At 41.6% G+C, this 11,306-nt stretch overlaps 1 protein-coding gene across 1 annotated transcript; it reads right to left on the reverse strand.

Annotated features, from left to right (window-relative positions):
- Positions 1–386: 386 nt before the first annotated feature.
- LOC124147280 (gamma-glutamylcyclotransferase-like) lies at positions 387–9,191 on the reverse strand. The gene is made up of 3 exons (XM_046517956.2): positions 9,037–9,191; positions 2,965–3,110; positions 387–2,395 (listed from the first exon to the last, which is right to left on the reverse strand). The coding sequence occupies exons 1-3, from the start codon at positions 9,139–9,141 to the stop codon at positions 2,125–2,127; spliced, it is 522 nt and encodes a 173-aa protein (XP_046373912.2). The 5' UTR covers positions 9,142–9,191; the 3' UTR covers positions 387–2,124.
- Positions 9,192–11,306: the final 2,115 nt, after the last annotated feature.

Genomic DNA, 11,306 nt, shown 5'->3' on the forward strand with positions numbered 1-11,306 from the left:
GCGTGCGTGCGCGCCACTCAGAAAGAATATACTGACTCCGAGCCGACCAGCACTTGTTTAAGTCCCTGAATGCCCAGCGCCAGGGAGGGTAACAGGTACAGTCTTTTAACGTCTTTTGGTATGACCTTCCATCTCCAGGCAAAAGCTCAACCCCCAGACCACGGTGGCTGTCTTTGAGGAACACTTTTATGGTCGACATTTTATTACAAACGCAAAATAACATGACAACTACGCCAATACACGAATTTCAAGATGTCTTGAAAAACGTGTGGCATCTCTCTTGTGAAAGTTGTAGCTCTCTATAATTTCATCCTTTAATTTATGAAAGTAAACTGGATAATATAAGTATGGCCCCGAACGGAAGTAAACGAAGAGTCATGATGTGGTCATTTTCTGTCATATTCATTTGTCATATTACAAGGCTCAGGAAGAAAACCATTGAAACATATAAGTGTCAACAAACAAACATCAAATGACAAATGGACCATGCATCACTTGTATGGACAGATAGAAGTATGGTTCAAGTTTCTTAAAATGGCACTTTAGACACCTGCTGGGAAAGAGAAAATACTGTTCTTATAAGACAATCAGCTTGGTTCAAGGACTGATGGTGAAACCATTAGAACAAGGGTTTCAAAAAGGACTTTTGCAGATGTGTAGCCATTAGTATTAGTATTGTTTTAACACAACATTGTTGACACCATGATCGCGGGTTTCGCCAAAATGGTAATCATCTAAGACGTGCGTCACTTCGGGCTTTCAACCCACAAGCTGACACGCTGTGATATAACTGAAACTGTTCGACTTGACTTTAAACCCCCACTCACTCAATACTAATACAACGTACGTTTTGTTGTTGAAAAGAACAATGGCTGACACAGCTTGTCATATGTCTCCACCATTATAAGCACAGATAATGTAAGCGGGCCCAATCTAATCCATGTGAACGCGTTTACTCATGTGTTTATATTTACACCAGGAGCAAATTTGCATCATGTCTGGAGCAAGTGCTAATATAAATGTAAATTTTCACTGTGTGTATATGTTGTAATGTCAACGTTTATGCCAACGTCAGAGGACGATCGAATTAATATACTCACGGCCAAAAGAAACGTGAACTAAAGAAACATATAGAGAAGTATGTATGTTAAGAAGAGATGTTTTTAATGTGTACCAATTAATGACAAAACTAACAATCATTCAAATGTAACCACAGAGTGTCTTCATTTTTATCACGATATACTGCACGTGTTTCCAAACTTTACACGCTAATCCTGCACAAGACGAATGGTGCATCGCAAGTAATGGATCTATGACGTCACATGTGATGCGTTCATGAGCGTCGGTTCACACAACATATCAGCATGTTCGTTTGTTCGTCGAACCCATATAATATCTCTTGAATATACATAATTCTTCATACATTAACCAACATGTGTAGTACTCCCGTTTCTGTTGTCGGTGAGTGTATATTTGTTGATTTGCCAACACCAAACAAATTGTCAACAGTTCGGTATTCTGAAGTTGCCAACTTTTATGAGTTGGGCGGACGGTGTTTTCTTTTGGTTTCAAGGAGTCAAACCTGTGTACAAATTAAATCAAACACATGTTGCTTCATGTGAAGATCTTCGGTAAAGTAACTCTCTTCTCAAACAACTTTGATTGGAAAACAACAATGTTTTAAGTCATGAACAAACTGACGAATATGTTTGCCTTACACAATTTACATACTTTATTTACACACCTAGGATGCTTTTCATGTGAACGCATGGTACATTTACATATACACACGTATGAAAAGTTCCACATGTGTAAAATTACTTACGTCTGTAAATGTGCATGTGGACGGGGTATAAGTGAGTCCAATCATTCTGTATCCTCAAGGCCCATTGTAACCCCAGCTTCACTTGTTAGTTCTCAGCTTTCCAGTTGACATATAAGAATGTTATAGACTAAAAGATCTCCGTCGTATCCATTGTCTTCTATTGCCTCCAGCTTGGAGATATAGATGATAGAGGATGATTCATGCGAATTGGCTCTTTTGTTTGAGAACAAATTCTCGAGTAAAATTTAATCATTATAGAAAGAAGATATAAAACGGCAAGGTTGATTGCTGAACTTGTGTCATTGATGTTGATTTTCCAATTGGCGTATGAGTCTGTTGTAGACTTTAACCTCTCCGTCGTATCCATTGTCTTCTACAGCCTCCAGCTGGGAGATGTAAGCTTGGGGTAAGCCGCTTTGTCTCGCCCCCCTCACAATCACATCCTTGTACTGCGGGGAGGGGGAATGTGCGATGTCATACTCCCCGTCCAGCTCGTACGTCCGACACGTGTGCGTTGTGCCGTCGGGTGTCGTTACTGTCACGGTCCGGCGCTGGTAGAAAGTCTCCTGACTGGCAAGCAAAGCAAATATGTTAATTCTCCATAACCATGTGGTTGTTGTTGATATTCATACCAGAACAGTGATATGTCCCAACACCACGCGTCTCCGTCCCCTGAACGTGATGTCTAATAGCTGGAATGTAAACTAAACAGTGGACCCGTGAAGATCCGGGGTAGAACAGGTCTTCAGCAACCCATGCTTGCCGTAAAAGGCGACTATGCTTGTCGTAAGAGGCGACTAACGGGATCGGGTGGTCAGGCTCACTGACTTGGTTGATGCATGTCATCGTTTCTCAATTGTGTGGATCGATGATCATGATGTCAATCACTGGATTGTCTGGTCCAGACTCGATTTTGTCAGACCGCCGTCATAAAGCTGGAATACTGCTGAGTGCGGCGTTAAACTGAACAGTGACATTAAAAGTGAATAACTATATTTATCACAGGTCATACCAGAACAATATGTTTTACATTTAACATTTAAATAAATATATCATTCTGAAAATTTGAACACGTATCCACCAGAATATGAAGGTAAACTGGAGTTATCTAACCATGAATGTCGACAATTGGTACCCACCTGTCCAGATTGTCGCTGTCGGCAATATCAAGCTGCCATATGATGCCCCAGACACTGGATCCAAGACGACTCCTGATGGTGGCGGGCGCACCCGCCCACAGCATCGTCTTGGTGTCACATGGTGCGTCAAACGTCAGGCGGTAGTCCTACAGTGTCAGACAAAATTAATGAAACATACTAAATTTATTATTAAATATATTAGTTACACACATTATATGCATACTAGACAGGAACTGGACAGTCAAAGATCAGATGAAAGTCTTGAGGTGGGATGTTTGTTTGTTTGTTGTTTAACGCCCTACTTAAGAAAATTCCAGCTAAATGACTACGGTCTGTAAATAATCTGGACCAGACAATCCAGTGATTGACATCATGAGCGTCGGTTTACTCAACTGGGATACGATGACATGCATCAAACAAGTCAGCGAGTCTGACCACCTGATCCCTTTAGTCGCCTCTTACAATAAGCATGGGTTGCTGAAGACCAATTCTTACCCGGGTCGTTAATTCATCTAAATTCAATGTTTAGCTAAGTTTGAAAATCAAGTGAGTTTATATAGTTTGTTTCAATTTTTTATTCATTTCAGAAGGATGTTACATTGCCACTTGTTTTCTCGTACAACTTCATGAAGAGTTTGACAGAGATGCAGTCAGACGGAAAACATATAATATACTGTAGTACAGTCATGTTTCTTGACATATGGACGAGGTCGTATATTAGTAAGTGCATGAATGTAAATGCATATATATATATCTATATCTATATCTATATATAGAGGGGGCGGTCGGGTAGCCTAGTGGTCAAAGCGTTCGCTCGTCACGCTGAAGACCCGGGTTCGATTCCCGACATGGGTACAATGTGTGAAGCCCATTTCTGGTGTCCCCCGCCGTGATATTGCTGGAATATTGCTAAAAGCGGCGTAAAACCATACTCGCTCACTCACTCACTATATATAGAGTTTATATTATTCCTTGTCAGTCGTAAACATCTCCTGAGATACCACTGAAACAATGAAGCTCAAACATCACACACACATATTCCCACCAGTGTCGAAATCCGTTACGAAGATCCGTGAAGATCTGCGGTGGAATAAGAGGCAACAGTGCTTGTCGTAAGAGGCAACTGCGTGGATCGATGCTCATGACATCAATCATTGGTTTGTCTGGTCCAGACTCGATTATTTACAGCCCGCCGTCATATAGCTGTAATATTGCTGAGTGCGGCGTAAAACAACCAACCAACCAAATCCGTTACGGCGGCCATATTGTCACTGTGTCCCGTTTGAGTATAATTTCGTACTTTAATTTGACCTCTACCCTGTGACCAAGATCCAAAATGAACCGATGAAGCTGTAACTTGACCTGCTTGCTCCCATGAATGTCTAAGAGGTTCAAATAAAATTTCCAATATGGCCGACACGGCAGAGGTATTAATACATATAGAATACTAAACGACCTCCCGTGTAATACCAATTTTATGAAACGAGTGAATAGTTGTGGTATCTGACTCGCTTTCGCTCGTCAGATACCACAACTATTCACTCGTTTCATAAAATGTGTTATACACGGGAGCGAGTTTAGTATTTTATTTATTACTTGCACTTTATAACGTTTTTAGAATTAAACTGTTGAGTGTGAATAGGCTGACACCTACACGATCCACGGCATAATCCAGTTGAGTTTAACACAATAAAACTTTAAACACGTCAAAAGTTGAAACGTATGAATTTAATACCATACAACGGCCCACCTTTAGAATTCAGGCGTCCGTTCCACAAAATTATAGTAGCGTTAAGGTTATCGTAAATCACATACTTTAACTTAGACCAACGACTGTCGTTGTGCTACCGTACGATCGCCTTGTGGAACGGGGCCTTGCACCTCAAAGTTTACAATGACGTCACAATACCCGATGACGGGTTTGTTTTTGTTCCACACGGTTATAACTACAATTACTATTGTTTAATTAATTAATATTGATTGATATTTAAGGATTGACTGTGTATTTTTTTCGGTTCATTGAGGTATGAATCGAAAAACCAATGTGCAAACTGTATGAATCCGCGTCGGTCAGTTACCGCCAGATTCAAACATTACTTCCCAGATTACGGTAAAACACAGTTTGAAAAATGTTAGTTAGAAAGGAAACCCGAAGACATGAAAGTTGTGGAACCGAGGCGAGCGGGGAAAAAACAGGCGAGCGAGCCTGCACGTTTGCTGTTTCATTCATTCTCGGCCTTCGGTTTCAAAAGGTAGTTTGGACAATGAATATGCATGAAAGTCGCTAAATGTCCTGTGCATGACGATACACGTGAGCAGAAAGGGAATTCCCTCGGCTGTAATCTATATTGGGATTCCCCGACATTCCGAAGTAATAAAAGTAGTGCGCCTCGGTGGGCGTGGCTTAATTTTTTACATTCATTGGGAAATGAATGCAATAACACGTGACCAATTCAGCTAATCAGAATACAGGAATTTCAATGAACACAACGAAAATTTAATTATTTATTATTACAACGAACGTGTATATAAACAAACAATAAACATGTATACAAACATTACTTGTTATGAATAACAATACATTAATATTTACAATAACAGGACACAAACTAATGCCTGTAAATTTGTGAAATTATTGATTTACAGTTACCTTAAAGATATCAAGCGTGACTTACTGTTTTAGAACATAAAAGAAACATGTTTATCCTCAGAGCTACTGAATATTTCAATACCATATATTCCCAAAACATGTTTCCATGTTTGTAAATCTTTTCTTTAAGGTACAAACGTTAACACCGGTGTGTAGAATGTGTGTCATCAGCTTTTACGTGTATGACTCGATAAACATTTATAAACATTAAAGTCACTTCTTATAAATATAGGGGGCATGGGTGGCCCAGTCGTCTAAGGCGCCGCGATTCGCCGTGCAGATTTGCGTCCCTTTGGCACGCCAGGAACCTATGATTGAGGGTTCGGATCCCGGTTCCCCCCGATTATGTTTCTAGGTTTGTCTGTACCATACCCGTGCTCGTGGGTTTCACCGAAGTGGTAAACGTCTGAGACCTGCATCACTTCGGGCTTTCCTCCCACATTAAGCTGACACGCCGTGATATAACTGGAATACTGTTTAAAGCGGCGTTAAGCCCAACTCACTCGTTTAAACCCAACCCACTCGTTTAAAACCCAAGTCATACTCTCACATAAATATACGTCAACAACTATGGCTTCACAGAAGGTTTATATAACCATAAACACGCACAAACATGTAGACAAGGATATTCATAAATCAGTCGCATATTCAGCGCTATCATGTTATACAAGCCCGCCCTTTCTGTCGACAAATCAGGAAACGGTAGTTTGCGTGGTCTAATTCTCTGTGGGTTTATGGAAGCATAAACGTAAAACATGTTTGGCTACAAAATCAAATACCATGGAATCATTTGCAGTTGCACAATAATTATTGACTTCATCAGTAATATTTTAACAGTCTCTCTCAGCCTCTGGGGCGGTCGGGTAACCTAGTGGTTAAAGCGTTCGCTCGTCACGCCGAAGACCCGGGTTCGATTCCCGACATGGGTTCAATGTGTGAAGCCCATTTCTGGTCTCCCCCGCCGTGATATTGCTGGAATATTGCTAAAAGCGGCGTAAAACCATACTCACTCACTCCCAGCCTCTGTTGAAATACATGTAATAATATTCAAACGTGTCAAATAAACGATTGACAATATGTCCAGAGACCTTGACAAATGTGAACCAAGACCCATGGGGTCATATGTGTTGGGCAGTACGGCTGTAAGACCCATTCAAGTATTACTGAATAAAGGTGAGCTCCTGAACCTCTGATACTCTGGTTTTGGCTTCCCATCGATGTTTAGCTCCGTTGTATCATACACCGGCTCCGTGGTCAAGTGGTAGAGCTCCGACCGGAGAGCGGAAGGTCCGGGGTTCTATCCCCGGCCGCGTCATACAAAAAGACGTTAAAAGATGGTACTTGTTGCCACCCTGTCTGCATGGCGCTCGGCATTTTACGGGCTAAAACAAGTGCTGGTCGGCTCGGAGTCAGTATACTGCGGCATGGTACTATAAATCGGCATCAGTCCGGACTAGAACAAGCCACACACACACACACTTATATAAGTGCAATAATCTCGGACGCGACGTTAAACCCAATTTCACCTCCGCTCACCGCTGTAACATACACAAGTAACTGTGAATATGTGAGATTGATGGTGGAACCACACACCGCCCTGTATTTGTTGTTAGTATGAATGGATATCGACCTCGTCAGCAATAAACAGAAGTTCAGACCGCTTGTCATTACAATCTAAGTCAATATCATGTTGACATCCAAGCGCGACCAAGCACTGTTTCTGCATGCCCTGTACAACCATCGTTGTCAGTTCCGATCAGCGATGGTTTAAGAGGGATGTGCCTTCCCTTTTCAACACTGTGATTCTGACTTGTCACCCGCCCGCGGAGGGTAGCTTCGCACCATGGGCACAAACACAAGGACCAACAGTCTGAACCTGCGGTTCCTCTCGTACTGAATAGCATTGCGACAATATTTCTTTATATTTTTGTGTTGGATGTCTGATCAAAATGTAAAATCGTAGTTGCAATCTATGCATGGACTACTTTCAATTATTAAATCAATACATGCACTCGATGTACCATGAAACATATGTTACACTTAAAATAATTGTCACTGTCAAGAATAATTGTGTTTTTCCACCGTGATGTCGTTGTATTCAACACAACACCTTTTTCACATTCTGACACATCGATGGAGGCCTTCATTTGATCCCAGCAGGGTTAAAATAAAACAGGGGATTCCTCATCAACACAGTAACTTGATGATATTGAGTATATTTTTTGCACTAAGCAGTACTCCAGTTCTATGACTGGGTCTCCAATCAACCTTATGCGGTACGATTTGGTTCATCATGGCGTCTGGGTTTGGTAAATTTAAACTACCAATATCTCAGAATCAGTTCCTTGTAGCTTGTTTCGATATGACTTCGAGTTATCAATGTAACGCACCATTAACAAAAGTGTACTCTCTTGGAATAGTGTTGCAACATCAAATGTATTTATTTATCTATCAATCGTAACATGATTGGTTGGTTGGTTGGTTGGTTGTTTTACGCCGCACTCAGCAATGTTACAGCTATATGACGGCGGCCTCTAAATAATCGAGTCTGGACCAGACAATCCAGTGATTGACATCACGAGCATCGATCCACACAATTGGGATCGATGACATGCTTCAACCAGGTCACCGAGCTTGACCACCCGATCCCGTTAGTCGCCTCTTACGACAAGCACAGTCGCCTTTTACAGTAAGCATGGGTTGCTGAAGACCTATTCTACCCCGGATCTTCACGGGTCTCGTAATATGAAGAAATGAACGATTGATGTACTTAAATTAGGAAGAAATAGTGAGACGACGCCTCATAGGCGTAACGCTAGTCAGTGACCGTACCGGAAGAAATAATTATAAGAGATTTTTTATAAGACTGCAGTGAGAATCTGCTTGACTTTCTGACGTCCTGCCTAAGAATGACAGCTTCTTATACGAAGCCATACTGTGCAGGCTTGTTGCATGTTTGTTGTTTGATACCGCAGTCAACAAGATTCCAGCTATATGACGGCGGACTATGAAGATTTTAAAGAAACATCCAAATAAATCAAATATCCACACACGGAGATCATACCACTAATATTATTGCACTATTCAATTAACTACGACCTCCTCCGTGGTCTAGCTGGGAGAGAAAGGTTATTTTTTATATGCCCGGTCGCTTCATAATCGATAACAGGTGTTACCCTTCTTGGTGCTCGGCATTTAAGAGATAAAACAAGGACAGGTCGACCCGGAGTCAGTGTAGTATACTGAGTGGGGTATTCATGTTAAACTGCGTCAAGGTATATATGTCAGTAGGCTAGCACTATAAGCCGGCGTTAGTCCGGACTAGTACATACACGCACGTCCCTAAGCTGAACCACGTGGTTCTTATCTCGTTGTCGAAGTGTTTGAAAATATACTGAACACTGATTGAGTCAAATACTCACATTCAGTCGGGCTCTGTGAATGAACTGCGCTGTGGGGTTATTTAACAATAGCCTCTCCGCCAGAAGGTTACTGCCGTATGCAAAGTACAGGAAGGTTCCAGCCATGTCACACGTACGACTCTCGTCGAGGAATGTGACCGTCACAGCAAGAGTTGTCTCCCTTATGTTGACTCCGTTTGACTCACAAATGAATAAAGCGCAAGTGATTTGAATTTGGCTAGCAAAGCAATTTTCTTGCGTTCATGTCTGCATAATAAGAATTAGACCACGCCCACTAGAGCATTGTTTCCTGAATGGTTGACGATAGAGTAGAGGGTTTGTGTTGCATTATTGTGCTGAGCGATACTTAACATAAGTGAGGACAAAATATATGGATGAACCCCTTCTTTGTTACCATAGGAGCGGCGTTTCGGTGTAGGTTCTAACACCGTTATCAAGTAATAAACTTGTTCATCCATATATTGTATCCTTACTTAGTACTCCAACTTCTAAATGCCTTTCAAAGAAGTTATTTAACATAGTGGTCGATGTTTGTGTCTACGAGCGTCTGTGATTATTATTGTTAATAAGTGTAAGAATTGACTTCAATATTTATTTGCGTTTATAAAATCGCTTTGCTGATTTACACAGCGTGCACGCCGGTATTCACGTTTATATCTCCACATACAGTAAACTACGGTTATAACGAACACGCTTATAACGAACTGACGTATATAACGAACTTACCTTTTTGGTCCCGACTATTTGCTGTACTTATGCTGTAAATATGCTTATAACGAACTACGGTTATAACGAACTGAAATTAGTAGTCCCTTTGAGTTCGTTATAACCGTACTTTACTGTCTCTCATTTCTTAAACCCCAATAGTCCATACAAGGCGCTGATGTAGAAACTGTTCGATGCCGAGAGTGTTCAAACAAACGGTAGCTCCAGGGCACGGAGAGGATTCTTAACACCTATTCAAGCGGGGAGATGATTGTATGGAGTCCACACACTTGATCTAGTTGTCTTGGGTTAAGGGTAACGAAACTTACTAGCCCAGGTAGGGAGTGTTCACTGTTATCTTTACTTTAGACTACGTGGGGGAGTGGGGGCGTCCACAGCTTAACGTTTACGGGGTATGAAAAAAACAACAATTTAGTTTATCAACAAGTTTGTTTATCATAACCATTAAAAAATATTATAGGATATTATACATGTATAGCCAAGTCCTGGTCAACTCATCTCTCAAGGGAGATGAGGTACACTGTCGATGTGGTCCAGCAGCCACTGGTCTCCCGTGATAAACTGGTCCTCAGCCCTCTTCAGTGGTGTCTAGCCGGGAGAGCCACATTTCAGAAATGGCTATTGCCGGTAGAGCCACATTTTCAGCTGAGAGCATTTCACCTATTCTAGCGGGTAATTAATTAATCCGATTACCGATACCTTTAAATGAGTGTCCCACATTTAAATTACATCCTCATCTTCACTACAGACAAGAACATTGAACATTTCCCGGGACATTAGTTAGAGGGTGTTTCTTTCACTTCACCCAATGTATCTGGAGGAGGGTGCAGAAAGAAGGTCTGGTGATGGACTATAAGGAAGATAAGGAGGTGAAGAAGCTGGCGAGAAGAGCTGCTGCCCTCCTTCTAGTACCTCGTGACAAAGTGGATGATGTATGGCTTGATGCCATTGCTGACTCTCCTGCTTGCCCTAAAGTGACTGCCTTCATGGACTACGTGACAACCAGTTGGGTTCAAGGAGGGGCCTTCATGCCAGAGATTTGGAACCATTTCAAAAACCAAGGCCACCGTACCAACAATCACCTGGAAGGGTGGCACAACAAGATAAAGAAACTTGCCAAGAAGTGCCACCCAACATCTACGAGGTAGTGAAGCTATTTAAGCGAGAGCAGTCACTCAAAGAGGTTGCAGTCCTGAGACTCTCTCACCAGTGGTCAGAACCTTCACGAAAAAAGAAGTACAAGGCAATCGATGCACGTATTGCGTCTCTCAAGATCCAGCTCCTGAACCAACACCTGAGTGAGATGGAATATGCTGACCACGTGGGCGACCTCCTTCATCTGCAGTAATGACATTAAATCCATTATGATATTCATATGCTATTCATATACAACAATGTAAAGTTTTGATGAATATGTTATCCTTGTTGAATAAAAAATGAGAAAACAAGACTTGTTTTGTTATATACGGTAACCTGATAGAATCACAAAGCATGTTTTGACAGCATAGCCGCGAGAGCCACATTATACACTCACGCAACCATAA

The sequence above is a fragment of the Haliotis rufescens genome, unplaced genomic scaffold, assembly GCF_023055435.1.
Source record: "Haliotis rufescens isolate VD_foot unplaced genomic scaffold, xgHalRufe1.0.p SCAF_30, whole genome shotgun sequence".
Taxonomy (NCBI): Eukaryota; Metazoa; Mollusca; class Gastropoda; order Lepetellida; family Haliotidae; genus Haliotis; species Haliotis rufescens.

Bases quoted from the DNA above. Each gene is read 5' to 3' on its own strand.
- LOC124147280 (XM_046517956.2), bottom strand. From the start codon at position 9,141: ATGGCTGGAACCTTCCTGTACTTTGCATACGGCAGTAACCTTCTGGCG. The intron at 3,111-9,036 runs GTGAGTATTTGA...CTGACACTGTAG, and splicing joins TTCACAGAGCCCGACTGAAT to GACTACCGCCTGACGTTTGA. The intron at 2,396-2,964 runs GTGGGTACCAAT...TTTGCTTGCCAG, and splicing joins GACAGCGACAATCTGGACAG to TCAGGAGACTTTCTACCAGC.